This window comes from Lissotriton helveticus, chromosome 11 (assembly GCF_964261635.1).
Source record: "Lissotriton helveticus chromosome 11, aLisHel1.1, whole genome shotgun sequence".
Taxonomy (NCBI): domain Eukaryota; kingdom Metazoa; phylum Chordata; class Amphibia; order Caudata; family Salamandridae; genus Lissotriton; species Lissotriton helveticus.
Window position 1 is genome coordinate 362244057 of NC_136072.1, and position 21236 is coordinate 362265292.

At 42.1% G+C, this 21236-nt stretch overlaps 1 protein-coding gene across 1 annotated transcript in view; it reads left to right on the forward strand.

The window, feature by feature from the left end:
• The window catches only part of SRPRB (SRP receptor subunit beta), a 90699-nt gene extending 72496 nt beyond the window's left edge, over positions 1 to 18203 (forward strand). Inside the window, exons 5-7 of the mRNA XM_078665790.1 lie at positions 7745 to 7881; positions 14230 to 14284; positions 17456 to 18203. Coding sequence (XP_078521916.1) covers positions 7745 to 7881; positions 14230 to 14284; positions 17456 to 17672 — 409 coding nt within the window. The 3' untranslated portion in view covers positions 17673 to 18203. The remainder of the gene's footprint in view (positions 1 to 7744; positions 7882 to 14229; positions 14285 to 17455) is intronic.
• The last annotated feature ends 3033 nt before the right edge of the window (positions 18204 to 21236 follow it).

Here is a 21236-nt window from a genome sequence, read left to right on the forward strand (position 1 = left end):
CCAATCCGGAGCTCCCCGTCGACAGTGCGCACATGTTTACCTGGAATTTGTTCCACCCACCCCATATCCGTTCCCACTTCTTGGGAATGCTAAATATTTTTGCAGGATTTTGTGTGAATATAAGCTTTGGTGCATGGTACTACACTGATCTAGTAAGTGTAAATTGTGACAAATCTGTGTATGTAGTGGTGGTAGTTATCATGGATAGGGTTTGCTGAAAAAAGAGCATATTTTAATGAACATTATAAACTAATCTACCCTGTGAAAGTAATGCAGGGTATAAGAAGTTCTGAATTATTTTTGTTTGGTGCGTTGCACCCTTTCATTTTTTGTAAAATACAGTTTCTAAATGTTTAAATTAGTAGCATTGTAATATAATAACACTTGATGCGGCTGAATGCATGCATTAAAGTTCTTATGCTGTTTAGCCATTTGTAATTGGAGTTTATTAAATGACAGGGCCGTATTCAACAAATGCTAACCATTAGTCCTCTTTCTTAGCCTCCTCTCATGGATGCTATTCTGTTGCCATTGTAATGAAACTTGAGTAGGCGCAGGCTGAGGAAAGTGGAAGAATATCCTCTTTTGTGGCTGCATTATCAAATGTGTTGGGGTTCTTCTCCTTTCCTAATGTTTGGAGGGTTGGATGTAGGGCCCCTAGTGTCTTGGCATGGTTGGAAGGAAGGGTTTAAAGCCCTTAGTGTTCTTTCTTGCCAGGAGTAATGTTATTTACTTTGCTGGGGTTGCGAGTGACTCCATCCCTGAGATCTGTTTTTAACTTCTGCCCCGCCAGTTCTCAGATGGCTATTATCTGACCACTTTACACAGATGAGCAGGTACTGAAACCGAGAATTCTGTATGATGGCCTTATGACATATGCCCTTTTTCTTCCTCTGAGAGGAGCTGAGGCTCATTCCACCAAAACCCTTTGTTGGCTCACCATGTTCTGTCAGTGGAAGTGTTTTTTTTATAGAAGATTGCATAGAGAAAGGACTAGACGTCTAATCCCCTTACCACTACTCATTCCTATCTCACCATCATACCAGGGAAAACCAGTGTGCTCAACTGCACACTACATACCCTTCCGCTTGCTAGTTGTGGGTGTTTCAGCAATTGCTTAACACATTCCACCCCCTTCCATTGCACCTCTTTCAGAAAGAGGCCCTCCCAGTGGGAGCACATGGCTGTTACTAGACCGTTTCTGGTCTTGGGCTGCAGGCATGTCCTTGGATGGAAGACATAGCAGCTCCTCTTTTTTTAGTAATACACTGGATTGATAATTTGTCTCCCCAGTTTCATTGAAACAGAAAATTAGTGATTTCAATGGTGGGAATTATTAAAGACGTTGATGTATTCGCACCAATAGTGAAAAACTGGGCATGATTTGTTAATAGACCATAACGGGAAACATGGCACACTGGGACTGCCCATGTTGTGCTCACTGGGTCTGATGAAAAATAACCATGATCTTTTAGCTAATCGTTCTGGAATCTAGCAAAAAGGAGCTACTGAGTACCACCAAAAGTAGCTAAGATCTTCTTTTGGTCCATAAAAGAAACTACAATTATATGGTAACTTGCCACAAATTCCTAGATGTGCTAACACTGCATAATGAGCACACACTGTGTTCATATTGACAAGGATGAAAATTAAGCCAGAGGTTCTACTTGGCAGGCTGTAAACTGGCTCTGATAAGTATACTCTGAATTGGAAATAGCCTGCAGCAAATTCACATTATTTTGAATGTTTGTCAATAACCCTTCATGCTTATAAATCCCTGTCTAACCAGAAAGGAATGAAAGAGACTTGGAACTGCTCTTGCAGTAGGAGCAATCATTCCTCTATATATCCACACTGTGCACCCAACTTTCCCATGAACTGCACCTGTAGGGGCATGCAGGGCTGCTGGGGCTGTAGAATAGAAATGAGCTGATTGATGGGCCTACGTGAGGTCGAAACATTAGAGTACATATTGATTCCTTCCTTACTGCATTAACACATGTTCATCCACAACAACCCATCATTTCGCTTTCACCATTGTAAGAAGCTGACTCTATATATGGTATTCCAACTAGGTGGTTATACTGTACACAGGGTCCAGGAGTTCCCCTAAAGTGTACAGGTTCAATGTAAAATCTAAGGTGCTCTGTTAGTGGTAGTGTGGACGAGCAGCCTTAGGCCTAACACAGTAGTGTAAGACTTTTATTGCACAACATAGGCCAAACAAGGGCGCATGACTTGAGAAAGAGACCCACACCACTTTTAGAAAAATATACTTTGTATTTTATTTTAATACCAAGATCTTCACAGTAAGGTAAGTAAGTCTTTAAATAAAAATACTTTTCCATTCCATTCAATAACTTTATTTCGGTCTCACGGACCATAAAAGTGCACTGTCATAAAAACACCAAAAATATGTCTTGTTAGGTAGCATTGCAATTAATTCAGGAGAGGATTTGGCCTAACGGCTAGGGCGCTCGACCTCGAACCTGGGGATCTGGGTTCGAGTCTCGGTAACGACGCCAAAACCTCCTGTGATTCTGGGCAAATCACTTAATCTCCCCATGCCTAAAATGAAAGTGATTATTTACAACAAGGTGTGGTGAGGGACAGAGTCTCTGAATTAAGCAGAATACTCTCACCCAGTCAAGAGATCAGGGCTAGATCCAACACCGTTTTTTAGCTCATTGCACCATCCCAGTTTCAGAACCTGGCTGTATGCAAATTAGTCTGTTCCTGTCCCAGTGCATGATGGGAACAGGGCAAACCAAACTACAAAAGCCAATTCTTACACTGGGAAGGAAACAAGCTTCCGGGGACCAGTTTCTGGCATTACAGCCGTCTTCGGCCCGGCTTGCTTGAATCCTGATGGTGCAATGAGCAAGGGACTCATGTCTGAGTATACCCTTCCACGCTTAGGGACGAAGGGTAAAGTACCTAGTCTAAACTGCACATACAGTTTCCTGGCCAAATTTTGTTGGAAGTCATCTAGGAAAGGTTCCAGGCTATACTCGTCTTTGATCTGCATAAAGTCAGCTGTCAAACGACCGCAAGACGAGCATTCCTTGGTGACAAAGTTTGTATGTTCTGTAAGATCTTACCAATTCTACCAGTGAAATCAGGGGGCATGATTTCTCAGGTGTGCTCCATACATCTTTTTTATCCAGTTTGAAGCAAAGGTCCCTTATGTGCTCGAGCCAGGGTATTTTTGTAGTGCCTGGTAGGCTCAAAAGCTCTCTGAGTTCCGATCGATAAGTTGCCAGTTCCGGGGTTGCCCACAACTGCTGCCAAAAAGTTACGGGTCTGAGGGCGATCTCTTCGCTAATTGGCCTCATGCCCAAATCCAACCTTAATGGAATAAAGAGGTGCTGGGAGGGAGGCCTAACAGCTGCCTCCTAAAACTGTTCTCTACCTTGCTCAGGCTAGTGGTCGAGCAGTGCACCCACAATTCTGTCCCATAGAATGTAGCACCCCTTGCTTGGATTTAAATTTCAGCTATTGGCCCACTGGTTTGAATGTAGACATTCTGTATAATTTCGTAAGTCCTCCCACTGTCTGTGATAATTTAAGGCTTGCCTTGGTAATCTGTGGGCCCCATTCAAGGTGCTCTGACTAAGTGACGCCCAAATAATCAAAGATCGTCACTCTTTCAGGCAGGATGCCATTCAGAGATAGGTTGGGACGAGACTTGTTAGCAGGATTATAGACCATATATTTGGTCTTCAATGTGTGATCTCCAACCCCCTATTCTTGCAGAAGGCTTCAAAGCTATCAAGGATACGTTGGATTCCCATTGGCGTCTTTGAAATTAGAAGGGTATCATCAGCGAACATCATCGCAGGAACCTTACCAGAGCCAAGCACAGGGCATCGCTGTCCTTCACTTTGTTAATGAGTCCATTTCTGAATAGACAAAATAAAGTGGATGCGAGAACGCAACCATGTCGTACCCCTTTATTGACAGGGAAGCAGGAAGTTTATTCACCATATTTACCATACCTCACTTGGGCGAAATTGTTTACATGGAGCTTCTCTAGGATACTAAGGAGATAAGATGGGATTCCCAGCTCTCTAAGTACCTCCCAGAGTTTTTCCCTCGGTACAAGATCAAAAGCCGACTTCAGATCTGCAAATATTAAATAGAGACTGCCAACCTCTATTGTCACCGTTTTCCAGTAAAGAAGTTGGAGTCTAAATATCTGGTTGACGGTAGCAGTGTTTTTTCTGAACGCGGCTTGATAGGGACTCAGGATCTCTTCATCCATCCATCCATCCTTGGAGGCGATCAAGAAATACAAGAGCAAAAAGTTTCTGGCTGACATCAATTAAACCAATTGGCCTGTAGTTGGTAGGCAGAAGGGTACAACCTATTTTTAAAGACTGGGACCATTTCTGCCCCAAGCCAAGCATCAGGCGGGTCCATGACACTCAAAATGGCATTGAATAGGGCGACCAAAATGGTCCCCAGATTTTCGGCTCCTCCCAAAAAAGGTCCCCTGGTAGTTTATCTAGGCCCGGTGCTTTATTACAGGGGAGCTTGCTAATAGCATTTAACACCTCGGACAAGGTGATCGCTGTGACCAATTCCTGGGCAAACTCAATGGATGCTGTTAAGAGTTCGACATTTGCAGTTGAAACTTCCTTGTTTGAGTGTAAAGACTGGAAGTGATTCTCCCAGACTTCGAATGCTATATTTTCCTCCGTGGCTGGCTTCCCTTCCTTATCGCCTGAGGCAACTATTACCCAAAAAGTCTTCAGATCTTTATTGGCTAGTGCAAGTTTGAGGGTTTTCCATCTATCCCGTTCCCAGTCTTTTTCACTTTTAAGAATCTACAGAATATTTTCAGAACAGTTAAATGTTACCCCATGGGGAAAGCAATATCAGTTATACAAGTACGTAACACACTTACAATTCCAGTCTTCGGGATCAAAGGTCAGCAGTGGGCAAGGGTCAGGGGAGTACCAAAACAGCATCAGTATCACTAGTTGCATAGGGACGTCCTGGTGCAGAGGTCAAACGTCTGAGTTTGGCCCAATGCTTTTCGGTGGCGGTGGGGGGGGGGGGGTGCCTGAAGCCACACTGCTTGCAGGTGGCTACATCTGATGGAGGTGCCAACCTTTGGGGGTTAGGACAAGCACTGGGGTGGCCATAAAGCAGCCCAAACATACATCCCCACCCAGCGGCGACTGGGTGCAGGGTACAATTTCAGCATCGGACGCCCAATGCTTTTCAATGGAGATTCTTCTTTTGGCAATCAGGCTGCAGGCATTACACCCGAGATTGCAGGAGGCTGTCTAATGGCAGCAGAGGTAAGTAGAGATGTAGGGGCACCATCGGTCCAGCTCAACAAGGCCTAAGGGCGTCGGGTGTTGGGGTGCCTTTCAGCGTCTGAGTCCTCTTACCAGAGCCGGTCATGGTCTGGGGGAGCCTCTGGAATCGCACAGCAGATGCCACCGTGGAGATCAGGAGAGGTCAGCCAACACTGAACTCAAAGTCAGGATCGCTGGGGAGACTTGACTGCACAGGTGAGCTACTCCGACTCGGTCCGTGGACATCTGGTGCAGAGTGGGTAAGAGACATGGACCTGCTTGGATCCGGGGTACATGGTGTACATTTCTTCTGAACAGGTCGGCTGTGCACAAGAGATTGGAGTCTTTTTCTAAGGCAGCAGTCCTGGAGTTTTCAAAGGTGGCTGGCTGCAAGACAAGTCGCAGGTTTGTAGAAGCTGGAGACAGGCTGTTAGGGCTGCGGCTAAGGCAGCCGTCCTCTTCAGACTTATCTGCATGGATGTTTGCTTACTTCTTAGGTTGTCACAGATCTAGTTTTCAGGTCTGAGGGAGCCACCTAAATACTGAATTTAGGGGCATTTTAGGGGAGTAGCTGGTAGGGTCATTGGGCACCTTACCTGGAGTGAATGCACCCTCCATTATGCCACCCTCCTGTGGGAGGGGGCACAGGCCTAGCCCTAATTGGAGGGGTCTCCCCATCTTCAAGATGGCAGGGACTGAAAGATGGGCCTCACCTTAGGGGTGGAGTTGACAATGGTTGTTACACCTCCTATTCTACGTTTTTTGCTCAAAGTATGGTTGTAAACGGAGGCTGCCATCTGCTGCTGGCAGCAGAGGCTGGGGGTCGCATTACATAAACAGCACTGGCCCATCCTGGTGGAGGAGGTATGACACCTCTGCCCAGGACGTGAATTGTTTCTGGTCCCAGACAGCAGGGGCCCTCCACCTAGGGATCCAGAAACATGTCTGGTGGTGGCTGGCTGCCTACAGCTAGTCAGAGCCCACACCATGGTTGATAGGTTTTCAGGGGACACCTCTGAGATGCCCTCTCAATACATGATACAATAAATTTAAGTGGATTAATTGAGAGGAGTAGTTTGGTACCAAATACTCCTATGTTCAATGAAGCCATCCTGGTGCTGTGGAGCTCGAGTTGGCCAGTTCCCAGCCCATGTACTTTCTATGGCTTCACTTGCACTTACAACATTAAGGAATGGACCCTAATTTTGTAGGGGTGATATGCCATTACCTGTGGTATAGTGCACCATGCCTTAAGTCCTTCTAGGGGGGTGACTTACCTATATCTCCAGGCAGTGCTGGCTGCATGGCACCCAGGGTGCCATGTTGATTGTCGTTTTCCACCTCCGAGGGGCATGCAAGCCGCAAGGGCAGTGACATGGTCCCAGTGAGGTGGCTCCCAGGGGACCCTGTACATCTCCCAGGCCCTAGGTACCCAGAGTACCACTTACTAGGGACTTAAAGGGGGCAGAAGTACCAGTTGTGGATGTGTTTTTAGGGAAGAAGGGCTGGTACAGAGGACCTGGAGGGCAGGGACCCTGTGCACTACAATTGAGACAACATCGAAACCGAGCAAAAAGTGGGGGCTAACAATGTAAAAAGTGGCACTTTCTCACACCCATCTATAGAGAAAATTGACTTTTTTCCCAACATACACTGTCGCCTCTACTAGCACACATTCCCCCAAGCCCTAACCGCTGGTGCCTGCTGTTTCCTCATCCCAGCTCCACTTCCCAGGTGATTTGATTTGATTTGAATGGGGATTTGTAGTGCGCAACTTTGCCCGAAGACGTCAAGGCGCAGTTGGCAAACCGTAATAGAAAAGCTCTTCTTTACAAAACTGTTCTGCTCTACCTGCCTGAACAGTGCTTATTAACCCCTACCGCGTTTTCCCGCTGTGCGCTGGAATTTCAAAAATGGCTTGATTGTGACAAAGCCAGCTCGTCATCGTCGCAGCGCAGGTAACGCTGATGACGAGCTGGCTTTGTCATCAGCGCCGAAGGGGTTAAGAAGAATGCATTCTGTATAAGCACGCATTAAAACACTGGAATTTTTTTTCTGTTATGTGTTGAAGTATTTGTTGGATCCTTCTGAATGATGGGAGTTTGAGTGCAACATTGATTCATAAGGCTAGAACTTTGGATGGCAGCTAGCGGTGTTTCTTTTTCTTATTAGGGGGGGTGCTTTAGTTTTGTTTTTGCAGTAATCGTACCCATCGGGATTCAGCAGAACTGCACCTCTTTATGAGAGTATGTTGTACAATATATGTGGATCCCCCGGTGATAGCAAAAAGGGTGGAATAATTGATAGATGTATTGTGAATGTGCTTGAAACTATTGCTAATAAATAAAGAGTACATGTTTGAAGAGGACCCTTTATCTTTCTCTGAGCGTATCTAGAAAACGTTAGATTAACTTTCATATTTCTTTTACCCACAGGGCAATTGTGTTCGTGGTTGATAGCTCAGCCTTCCAACGGGAAGTGAAGGATGTGGCAGAACTTTTGTACCAGGTGCTTACTGACCATGAGGTGCTAAAGAATTGTCCTTCACTGCTGGTAGCCTGTAATAAACAAGGTGAGAAACGGACCTTTTCTGGGTATAATGACAAACACAAGATGATGGGGAGGGGCCAGAGGTAACATTTCATTAAAAGCGAAGGAATATTGCTTGACGTCTTTAAAGTGGCTTTAACTATTTTGTAGGCAGATTGGGCATGTGATCAGGATGTCTGGGTGAGGAGCTTGTTGATAGGAGCACAATTGACAGACACTGGCAAAGTCAATAGGTTAGACTTTATTATAGTGCAGGCACGCCACATGACCTACATATATAGAGCATAGAACAATCAACACTACAGGCACGTGTGAGACCTCCTGTTACATGATGGATCGTCCGTACATTAGGAAGCCTCCTAGTTTAGTATGATGTTTTATTTATTCTATACATGTCTTTCTTGGATTTACTCATTTTTAGTCATATAACTTTAATGCAAGGATATGTTAAATCATACTCTGAATTTCAATACTGTACTTGTGCTTGTTTATGTTGCACTAATGGCATGTCGAACAGAGTCTAGAAACATGTCTGATATATTTTATTTTTAATCGTCATTCTTGGTGTGTCACTCAGCAACCAGGCATGTAGACGGCTTATAAGGTAACTCATTGGTTTCGTGTGCCAATTGCACAGATCTCTCTGAACCTACCATTTGTAGGTTCAAATCCTCGTCACGTGTAAACCAGAATTATTTGAGTTGATAAAATTAGTACTATTGTGTTGGAAAGCAGTAAAGTGTTAACTTAAAAAAAAAACAATGTTTCAGCTATGTGCATGTAGGATTAACTTGATTTTATTGGTTTTAGTTTTAGTGGAATATAATCAAAGCAACATTTGGTCTCTCCTATATCCACCGGCAGGCGAGAAAAAAGAACCAAAAAGATTAACAACTGGGAAGGGAAAGTGGGGGAGGAGAGGTAGAGGTGGGGGTTGGTATCAATGTTGTCTGGAGCCATTGAAAGAGGGAAGGGGGTGAGCAACCAGAAAGGAGGTAAGATGCTAGCAAGAACTGTTATCTCCATACCCAGTCTAAACTGAGGACGACAACAGGGGTACAATCAAGTCTGGCTGGGCTTCTCCTCGGTGAGGCATAGTTTTCACAGATACGCAGCACATGTCCGCTCCCGGAAGATCTGTGCCAAGAGCTGAAGGCATGGATCACATGTTTCACAAATTGAGGAAGCTTATGCTCGACAAAGGCCGTCAGTTTAGCTATGCATATTTAAAATGAAATTGCCATTCACAATAAAACATTCTAGAACTCGGGAAACTCTCTGTTAAACATTACAGATGAATCCATCATTCACAAAAGGGTAGTTGAACTTGAACCTTAAACTTTGCACATTTGCACATGTCCTATACGCCCCTGTTTTGTACTATACATACAGCCTGATTCATCAAAGACCCGTTTTGCGAGTCTTTAATAGCGATTCATAAGGAATCGCTATTAAGGACTTGCAAAACGGTATTCATGTAGGAATTGCAAAAAATATTGCGATTCCTACATGTTCTTTATTTGCGATTTAGCAAATTGCTAATCGCAAATAAGGAATAACTCCCCATTCATTCCTAGGCCCATAGGAATGAATGGGGAGTTATTCCTTATTTGCGATTAGGAATTTGCTAATCGCAAATAGGAATGCGAATTCAAGGGTGCCAGGGGTGTCCAAAGGACACCCTGTAGCACCCCTGAAATATAATTTACATTGGTGTTGCGCACACACATGTCCGAAGGACATGTGTGTGTGCAACATGCAACTTAGAAAAATGCTTTTAAATGCATTTTTCTAAGTTTTCGCTATTTACCACGAGGTTTGACCTCGCGGTAAATAGCGGCCCGAAATTGCGATTTCGCAATTTAAAAATGGTTGATGAATTGCATTTAAGGAATCTCAAATAGAGATAGAGATTCCTTAAATAGAATTCCTCGCAATTTAGCGAATTCGCAATTACCGATTTTTGCATTTGGGATGATGAATCCCAAATGCAAAAATTGCGCTCGCAAAGGGCCAGATTCTCAGAATCTGGCCCTTTGCAAGCGCAATTTAGCTTGATGAATCAGGCTGATAGTGTTTAGTTTTCTTCCACATGTGCATGTTGTATGCTTTTTGGATGCCAAACTTTGGCTATGAAGTGGCAGAACATGAAATGCTCTTTTTGCCTCTGCATTGTGTGACAATCGATAAGAGAAATGCCTACTGATAATGTTGTTGATTGACAGAGCTAAAACAAATGAATTACCACTATTTTACCACATACTGAATAACCCTTGTTGTGAGCAGACAAAAAAACAACATAGTACTAGGCAATTGGCTGTATTAGGTACACTTGTCGCCAGTTAGGGATCTTGTCCTTTTTATGTACTTTAAATTAAATGAAATAGTTGGAAAAGCTTGTGGATCGATATGGAGAAAAACATGCAGTGCACAACCTATACGAAATGTTGGTTCCTTTCACATGGTAGGGCATTTTCATGCTGTCATGAAGCAGATGTGTCACTTTCTGTTGGAAATCTGGATGTAATTTTTTATCTTTACTAAAAAAAATACCTTTGTTATAATATAAGTTTGTTATCTACTAGATTGTGAGCATAAAACATTCATTTCATGCTGTGCAGCACAACTTCCTGCAGAGTGATTTGGGCTGCCCTGCCAGTTTATCCGGGGGGTATTAGAGAGTGAACCACATATAGCAGATGAATACTCGTTTCTCAGTTTCTGTTACCAGTTTTAGCCTACAGATTGTTGCAGCTTTGACTGGCATGATGCTCAAACTACAGTACAGCACGCAGCAAAATTAAGAACTATTGCAGTCATGTTGTAGGAGAATTAATATCGCAGAATCCTGTGTAAATCAACATTGCGACATGATTGTTGAGTTCACTTGGAGTGTTCCAGGCTAAAAGTTGAAGGACCGTCATTGACGTTAATGAGATGGGAGGCTCAGGAATATCCTTGAATATCAGGTAGGGTAGATGCCTCCAATGTATAGATCACGCTGGAATGTGGTCAGGGCATTCCTGGGGTTTTTACCATCCCACACAAAGTGTACGGAAGTCCACCCTCTATCCCCGCGATATCCCAGGGAATCTGATAATACGTATGATGAAGGACATAGAGTAGCTAGGGTAGCACTATCATCTTGACCATTGCGGCTCTCCCCAGTAATGTAAGAGGGAGCCCCTTCCACCTGCCCGTGTCCTCTCTGCAATTGCACACAACCAGGGAAAGGTTTACATTATCTTCAGCAGAGATTTGTATATGTGACATCACATGTACAACTTTCATCTATGATGCACTTTACATGTTTAACTATTAGCATAACCTTAAAAAAACAGCCATGTAACCGACCAGTTCAAATATTCACACCAGACTATAATCAAGCTGAAAACCTATTCAGTGCTCCGCTTTCATTTTATTTTTTTTACAATATACAAGTTGCACGTAATTTATGAGCACTTCTTTATTTCTGAGACACCCATTATTGATATCTCAGTTAAAGAGGCTTACAATATGAAATCAGGTTTGATTAAAATATCGTGAAAATTGCAGTACTGAATATTAAAATAAAGTTATCTTTAGTTTTCTCCCTTTTAATTACTTGGGGACCCAGATTGGAACATATGCAATACAAATGTAGTCTCCATTTCACTTAACTAGGTCTTTTTCACACATGAGATTGAATTTGGCAATCGATTACATTCCTGTTTCAAGTCCTCTCAGCTCAAGTATTATGTGCAGCAAATCATATAACCCTAGACTATAATGGACACTTGTGGCTGTAGCTCCTTAGCGTAGGGCAACGAGAGGGAGGTGGCAGCCCGCGGAGTAGACTGCTTTCCCAAACTAATCTCTTTAGCTGAGCTGGTGCAATGTGCATCAGGGTAAAGAGGCATGCAGTGTCTAGGAATGCAAAGCTTATTCATTCAGAATCCATAACCTGGGAGTTGATGCAATTTGACACTTCTGAAATATGAAGAGTAGGCGGTACTGTCATCTGTGCAACCACCAATGTCAAATTGTCGAATGGTGGGTACGGCTTTCACTGCACTCAGACAGTAGGCGGGCAGTGATCTCATCTGACATGTCCTCGGAGAGGAGAGTGGTATTTTCATGATGATGAAAACGGAGTGCTTGGTAACACAGTATGCAACTCACCGGGTGCACTGCATATGCAGGCTTCGAAAAATATTACTTGAAAAATCTACTTGACCTAACTGTAATGTACTTGGCCCAAAAACTAGTCTAGTGATCCTAGGTAAATATTTTATTTTGTAGAGCCACCTTTTTCTTCATTATCCCCTATAAGAGCACCTTCTAATATGTGAGTGCAACATTCCTTCTGTACAAAACATATATATTTAATTTTTTTCTATAGGCTAAATGTTATCTCTATACATAATTAGAATCTAACCCATATATAGGGTACACATGACGACTTGCCTCTTAGTTCACAAATAGCATTGCCATCAGGTCAGGGCCAGACATGTTTCTTAGTTCATCTTTAAAAACTCACTTTTATGATATATTTCTAAAGCATGAGATGGTAATGCACGTCATTTACAGACTGCACATTTTCCATTGAAAAGGGAAAAAAAGTTCCCAATAACTTTTTACTTATAAAACTATAAAGTGTATAAACAATCTGTGGAAATTGAGTTTCAGCAAACCTATTTATAATTGTACATCACCAAGTAAAGTGTTCTGATATGTTTTAATCCTATGAAAACATGTATTTTGAAATGTGTGTACAGTTCACTTTTTAGCTATTAAAATGTGTGTTAGAATAAACCATGATATCCAAGGCCTTTAATTTCACTCTTTTTGTACAGCACGTTTGTCAGACAGTTCGCTTTAAAACATTCTGGAACTTTGCAGTCAGAGAAAGAAAAGAAACTGTAGTTGTAAACTGACTTTCGACCTCTGTCTCCCAACACTAAATAAATGTGACAAGATAAAAACAAGATTTAAAGCCATTTTTAATGCTGCTTCTCCTTGTGATTGAACAGAACACCTGTTGTTTATCCGCTCGCCAGAGGGGGCGAGTAGGCTCGAAATATATTTCTCCTTGATAAAATCTGACTCGCCATAGCGAGATTTGTCGAGGCCAGATCTAAAATGGTAGCTAAACAGGGAAGTCACTGGCCAGACTGAAAATGGAGGGGAGACTTGCAGCAATACCACTAAGATGCTGGAGAATTACAGCCTGATTCATCAAGCCGAAATCGGCTCGCAAAGGGCCAGATTCTGAGAATCTGGCCCTTTGCGAGCGCTATTTTTGCATTTGGGTTTCATCATCCCAAATGCAAAAATCGGTAATAGTGATTTCGCTATTTTGCGAGGAGTTACATTTAAGGAATCTCTATTTGAGATTCCTTAAATGCAATTCATCATCCATTTAAAAATTGCGAATTCGCAATTTCGGCCCGCTATTTACCGCGAGGTCAAACCTCGTGGTAAATAGCGAAAACTTAGAAAAATGCTTTTAAAAGCATTTTTCTAAGTTGCATGTTGCACACACACATGTCCTTTGGACATGTGTGTGCGCAACACCTGTTTCAATTTGCATTTAAGGGGTGCTACAGGGTGTCCTTTGGACACCCCTGGCACCCTTTAAATCGCTATCTTATTTGCGATTAGCTAATTGCTAATCGCAAATAAGGAATACTCCCCATTCATTCCTATGGGCCTTTTGGCCCATAGGAATGAATGGGGAGTATTCCTTATTTGCGATTAGCAATTTGCTACTCGCAAATAAGGAACATGTAGGAATCGCAATATTTATTGCAATTCCTACATGAATCCCGTTTTGCAAGTCCTTAATAGCGATTCGTTATGAATCGCTATTAGGGGCTCGCAAAACGGGAGAATGATGAATCAGGCTGATACTTCTTTATGTTCAGTTACTAAGGCAAAATGTACTATAAGCATCCATAAAATTCGTTTTGATGATAACAAAATAGTAACAACAATCTTTCAAGCATAATCCTGAGGCAGAGCTCCCCAATTTAATCAATAGCTAAAGGGGACGGTCCCTAAACTGCTTTGTACTATGTTTTCCGTTCTACTGCATGAGATCTGGCAGTCAGCAAAAGCGGTAAATAGTCAGGCATATCAGTGTATCCATAAATGTGATAGGTTGTAGGTTTGTTTTGAGGTAGGGAAAAACTAAGGCTCGTTAAATAGTGGGCTTGGAGGGAATTGTTTGGAAAAAAGGGAACTCTGGAGGAAAAGTTATGTTTTCTTCGTCTCTTATAGAGGGTAAAGCTTTATTTCACTATGCAATTTAAATTCTGATTCAGGATTGGTTGCTTTACAGGAATATTGCCTATTTGTGTCAGCATTGTATTTTGCTTCTTTCCCACAGATATCACAATGGCAAAGTCGGCTAAGCTGATTCAGCAGCAACTAGAGAAAGAGCTGTAAGTTTGTGTGTGTGTGGCTATTTTCATTGTTGTTATCTTGGCTCCTATTGCGCTACTGTAATTTTTATGCTTTTGACCAACAGATTAAAGGAGAATACTTTGAGTAAACTCCTAATCTTTCTGATCCTTCGAGACACCTTGTTTGCCGGTTCATTCAAAGAACGCATCACATTTAAGTGCTCACAGTGAATGCAGTGTTTTTGGTACAATCGGGTCAGAAAGTGCTCTAACTTGACATTGTAATGTTTGATGTAAAATGTTAACTTCAGCTGTAAAACATTTAATCCCAAAATTGAAGCAGAGAGCTACTGCACTTGACATATGTGAAAGGGAAGAAACCATTATATTCACATCAGCATGAAACGTACTGGTGTTGGTGGACCCATAGGGTACACCGTGTGAACAGTCGAAGAAGAATAAGCTATAGTGTAAAATGTATTTGCTTTTGTGACAAAGTCTCAGTTTTAATAATTCATATTCCAGCATTCCAAAAAAGGACAGTAAAACATGTAATCGGTGAAAAAAGAAAACTAAATTTCCCAGGAAAGCCATCATCAACATTCTCAGATTGACCAATCAAAAAATTGAGTTCCACAATCCTTCTTCCTCATTTCTGACTACAATCATGACGCACATCCTCCAAAGCGAACATTTCTCTCACTTATGTTTAGCACCTATGAGCAGAGATACCTGGGGGCAAGAAACAATGAAATCTTTTACATGAATCCATGTGTACAGCCATCAAACAGGGCGTTAAAGGAAATAGTCTTAAACCATATGTGGTAAAAGGATTTCAAATGGTGGGGAAAAAGAAACCCTCACCCAACGTGTTACTACTTACTGGGTGCAAAAATCACAGGAACAATTGGCTCTCTTATTCGACACCATCATTCCCAATATTGAGGCCCTATCAGAGATTGTGAAGTTTGGAGACCTTGCCGCGTCTCACGATGAGGTTGAAATGATCAATAAATCTACAACCACAAAGTTGGAGGAGACGTTTTGGATGATAACTGAAATTGGACAGTTTTGGTTAGCTGAGAAAACCATATGGCACCATTAATACTCCTCTCCTACCCTCAAATAAGACGTCACAGGTGGTTTCGCAAATTGCATTATAGATAACCTCATATATCATCTGACCTTTAATATTATGGAACGCATCACTATCTGCATTCTCTTCTTGTCTTGGGGGAAAGTGATAGAGACGTTTTACCTCATTTTGGTCAGTGGAATTGGTCCTGGGACCGAATTGTGACTGGGTGCAAAGCCTGGATGAAGACAAGACCTTTAACTCAACCCACGCTGTGCTTCGTTGAAGGTTATGTACAATAAGTATCTCCGTAACCTGTTGGGTGTAAGACCTGGCCAAAGACCACACCCTATGCCAGGCTGTGGGAAGCCTACTCTTGGTTATTTGCATATGGTTGCTCATTTCAGGACCTCGCAAAATTCCAACCCTTGCCCTTAATCCCCTCTATGCAAATTTGAAGATTTTGTCCATACAGTAATTTATCCTAGACTTCAGCAAAACTACGCGGTCAAGTCAATCCCCATAAAGCATAGCTTAATGTAATGTGCAATGGGTTAATTACAAATAAAACACAGGCTGGACAAAGGACCAGGCCAGTGGACATACCTTGCACCCAACCCTGTAACACAAAGCGAAGGTCCTGCATGGTGCAATATGTTCACATTTGGAGTGGGTACAGAATTTAGCTGTAGGTGAGATAAGTTAGATCTATAAATAACAGTATACAACACTCCATCAGTAAATAATGCACTCAAACAAAAAATTGCATTTCCATAGTAAATAAATTGATTATGTCAATGGTGAAGTGATGCAATTTCACCAGTGTGGTCATTGATGATGACGTTTGTGATGCCATCTCTGGCATTATACTTGAAGCCTTTAGTTTTACATTGCATCTCGAGGTAGGGTTTGCTCAGCCAACTAGAACTTACCAGTTTCAAAAGATTTGATTTAGGTTTATTCATAACGATTATCTCAATCTAACTATCAACCCCCCCCCCCCCCCTCTTTTGGAAAAAAGATATGTGATGTGTTCCCGCATTCCACGGATGGGCAGCTTTGTTTGACTATCGGAGATTTTCTTACGATGGAGAATAGTTAATTTTACTGCTTCTTAATGTAATTCTTGCGAAGTACTTTCAAGTGTAATTGAGCAGATAATGTAGATTGTGCAATATTGGTATAGAAGATGTCTTGAACTAATACCTAGTTCACTGCCTAATCATAAGTCTGTCTAACACTCTGTTTACTGATGCACTGTGAGCACTTGAATGCCAATGATGCCCTTTATATTAAAGTTTTTGAGAAACTTTGAAATTGAATAGTTTTATGACCCGTTACTCTATCTTCTAATGACCTAAATACCGCCTTCTTCTCTAGTTTTGCATGGCATGTCTGCAGGTCAAACTTCCCTTATTTGCTGTTTGTGTTGGTTCCCAGACCCAAGGGAATGATGGTTCTAGGGTCTTGTATACAATTATATTTTGATTTGAACTGGATGGTTTTTTTTCTTGGCCAATGATTCATGTGTTTGATTGTCATCTCATAAGTAACTTGCATTCAGGCTGGTGTTGAAGGACTTGAGTACTCCAAATATTACAAGGCAGAGTTTGTGTCAGAGTACACATTGAATCAACTCCGGAATCTGATCAAACAACCACTTGGTGGGATAATGTATTCCTCTTAGATTTCCATACTTGTCATTGCTTTCTTTCCTCCTCAGAAAATTCTCTTTCTCTTTAGCTCTCTCTCCATGCTTTTACTAATCTTTGTCCTGTGCTCCACCTTTTCCTCCTCACCTTTCACACTTCTCCATATGTTCCATGTTGCTTCTCTACTGTAGTTTTCTTTATCGTGAGGCAATGTTATGGCGACATAACCGGTGGGTCTAGTTCTACCGTGCCCGGGGGGTTCTCTTGTGTGGAACTGAGCCCAGTCCTAGCTCCTACTCGCATTCCTTGTCTTCTACAGAATTCAGTTTTGCCTTCACCTTCAGCTTCTCCTTCCCTCCCTTCTCAGCACAACACACAAGCATCACACAGCTACAACTAGCCACACCACTACAAGATGGAATATATTCTAGCAGTGGGATACACATTCCTGCATATTAATGTTTTTATTCTTTTCTCTAACAGCAACACATTGCGGGTTACTCGTAGTGCTGCCCTTAGCAGCATGGACAGCTCAACCACAGATGGAGTTCCTCAACTTGGAAAGAAGGGCAAAGAGTTCGATTTTTCACAGTTGCCCATAAAGGTTGAATTCTTGGAGTGCAGCTGTAGGGACGGTAAAGAGGTCGAGGGGGGCGCCAACCTTGGCAGTCTGGAAAAGTGGCTTGTGAAAATTGCTTGATGACTATCCAGCTGGATGAACATTGAAGGGCATTTCAAAAAGAAAAGGGAGGACACCCAGGTGGAAGTTCAGTTGTTAATTTATTGGGTGCGGGTTTGTCCCTTTGTGAGCAAGTTGAGAGGATGTTGTAAGATGACTCCAGCTTTGGCGTTGTGGAACTGGCTTGCTTCTTTTCCAGTCCTTTTGCTTCTGTGCCTAGGAAAAGCACTGCCAACATTTAATAGGACTTTTTTTAAAGTCCTGTTTTATTGCCACTGGGCATGTGGCATTATGCATCTCATTTTACCATCTTGCTAAACTTCATTATGTCTGGTTTGATATTGCGATTCTTCACCTGGTTTGAACAGTTCTACAGTACAATAAAAGTTTGTGAATGTCAGCATTTCTGTGGACTTCACCTCAACACGCCCCCAAAGAATATTAAGTGTTGATTCTCTTCTGCACTGCAACGCTTCAGGCATTTGTTTTTTTTAACTTAAAATACAACTTAAAAATACCTAGTAGAAAATAAAAATTGCATTTGTAAAACCATTATTTTTAGCACTTGCCCAGATAATGTCTCACTGGCATGATTTAATGATGTGTGATTCACATAACTTGCATCCTTCAGAACACATACATCAAACCTTTGTGTCATGACCCTTAATATTACCAAGTTGGCCAATGTTCATGGCCCTTCTCTAGGATGTTTTCGCAAAGTGACATTTCTGTGTTACTACACAACTTTCCAGGCAAAATATGGATGCTACCGGATACCCATTCTCAAAAAGTACTTAACGTTTTTGCCTTGCTTATGAGACTTTTGGAGAAATATTGAGTATCACTGAAAGCGACAAGACATTCAATTCTTCATTCCTGTGTTCAATTGTACTGGATTTGTTTAATTAATACAGACATAAACTATATCATGAAGTGGGTCATTAAGATCCCTTGAGTGCTGTAACCATGATGGCTCAACTACCAGTGCAGCACAACTTTGTTCATATGAGGGCTGTCCGTAGTCTGGTAATGTTTACAACCACTATATTACAAACAAAATTATGAAATAGTGTTTCTGTTTTAGCCTCTTAAATAAGTTAAAAGTAGCCAAGCTGAGTGTACATTTTTTTTCTCACATTTTATGTTGATCTCATAAAAACACAGACGACTAGAATATGCGTTTGCATTTTCTCTCCAGCTGCTGTGACCGACTCTAAGTACTATGTCTGTGGTGGGCACTCAGGAATCATTAATGTTGCAAAGATTGGGTTGAATAATGTTTTTCTTCTGCTTGTGATTATGAATGTGTGGGCATATAGATTGAATGATAGCAATGCAACTTCATCTGTGTGCTTTTGTTCAACAACCACAATGTGCAGCTTGTGGTCTGAACTAAACTAGAAGTTGTTCTATACTGAAGAGACTGACTGGTTAGAATTCAGAAGTATATATATACGTCTCCTCCTGGAAGAGGTGACGCGGATGAGACAAGCTCATTTTTGGGGCAGGCTGTAATTCTTCCAGTGATCAGGGATTAGTCTGAAAACATCTTCCATGTTGACCTAGCCTCGGTAAGTGAAAGATCAGAGTGCACTATGAAAGGAGGTTCGTAATGTAGATGACTGCCTTCCGGAAATGAGTGAGGATGGGGAGTGAGGATGGGGTGTGATCACTCTTGGTGATTGAGAGTTGCCCAAATATTTCAGAAATGGTCTGAGCAGCATATATCCTCTCATCCCACATTCCGGATTTCAGATTGGAAGTTTTTAGAATGTTATTTGCACAAAGGGGCTTGTGAGATTGCATTTGAGATTTTGAGACATTTGTGTGCCTGGGTGTGCGTTTTACATTGGATTCTAGCTTTCATTGGGAGCTGGTGAGACTGTCAGTCTATGTTGCTGCTTCCAGCTTTTCCTGTATACAAATAAAAATAACCCTTAATTCAAAAATTAGACAGTAGAAAGAAACTACGGCTTAAATAACAATGAATGAACAATTTGCAACGCTCCAGCCCACCACAAGTGTCCCTATGCTTGAGAGAAGCAGGAGCACTGACTGGCAAAGACATTCAATACAGTTTGTAAAGCACCATGTTTTACATTTCCTCCATGTGAAGGCATTATTTTTTGCGTCATAGAGAAATTGATATAGTGGTTCGAGCTTAATGGTGGCCACTAAAAATGACATGCCACGAATGCAAGTATATTCATGATTGGGTACTCCAGAAGCACTCTTCAGAAAGAGCAAATTATAGTGTCTAATCAGTGCGATAAGGACATAAACAATTCCGCAACCATGGCTCTGATAGCTTGAGAGATGTACTTAGTCTTGAAGGCAACTCTTCTGGCTTCATAGGTCCAAAGAAGTTGAATAACATGGGAGAATGTAAAGTTCTGATGTGGTAGAGTGACAATCTGGATGCTCAGGACCCAGAGTAAAAGAAAATTAGGGAGCCGATACAGTAAATTTGTATACTTAAGGGGTGAAAAGATGACACCTAGAAGAAGCATTCATAATGCAAGACAAAGGTGGTGAGATGCACTCCCGTGTTAACCATTTAATTTTACTTTTTTACATTTCTGTTTCTTCATTTCGCCATGTACAGGCGTGCATACTTGTTAGCGCTCCGCCCAATCGCGCTGCAATTATAAAGCCGAACACGAAGGAACCCCTTGGCTCCCTTCCAAGATGCACTGCCAAACGAATCCAATTAATCAAATTCATATTTAACTCCTTAGTTACTCCACTTTTTACTTCTTTTTTCATCTTTTCGTCCTTGATTTATTCAATCCATTTTACTCATTTTCTTGACCATTTGCAGTCTTTCACAAAATACGCAGTAGAGTCGAGTGTTCCACATGCCACGCTTTATTTAAAAAACCCAATGCATTTCGGGACAACTCTTCGTCAGGGGTATCTAGAAAAAGATCATTTAAAACAACATCAGTCATATTCACACGTTATATGATGCATAAACTAAAAGCCACTCCTTTTGAAATAAAATTGCTTAAACAGTTCAAGTTGTCTTCACATTTCAATGCTGCTGCACCCTCGGTTTCAACATTAATCATAATCTAGTCTCCACATTATCCCCGAGCTGTGCGTGTATCAGGTGAAAACTTCCAAGGTTTCTTAATAATTCATGACCCTGTGTTCACCTTTTTAAAAATCACTATCGCGTTGGCCATCCCTGGACACGTGTTTCGAGGTTGTTACCTCTCGTCAGCAGGAAATAGGCATATATGTAGGGGTGCTGCGTAGGCTGCCAAAAAATATCTTCAGGTCCGGTACCACTCGTGGCACGCAGGTGCGTAACCCGGGCTCGTCCGCACCACCAGCTCAAGGGAGCTTGAATATAAAAGAAAGTCCAATTGGTCGCACACTGCTTGTCCTATCAGCGTGTTGCCCCAAAGCATTGTGGTCCATGAAGTAAGCATCAGCGGGTGCGCCTCTGCCAGGGTCTTGAGCAAAAAATCACTGTCGCGTTGGCCATCCCTGGACACGTGTTTCGAGGTTGTTACCTCTCGTCAGCAGGGAATAGGCATATATGTAGGGGTGCTGCGTAGGCTGCCAAAAAATATCCTC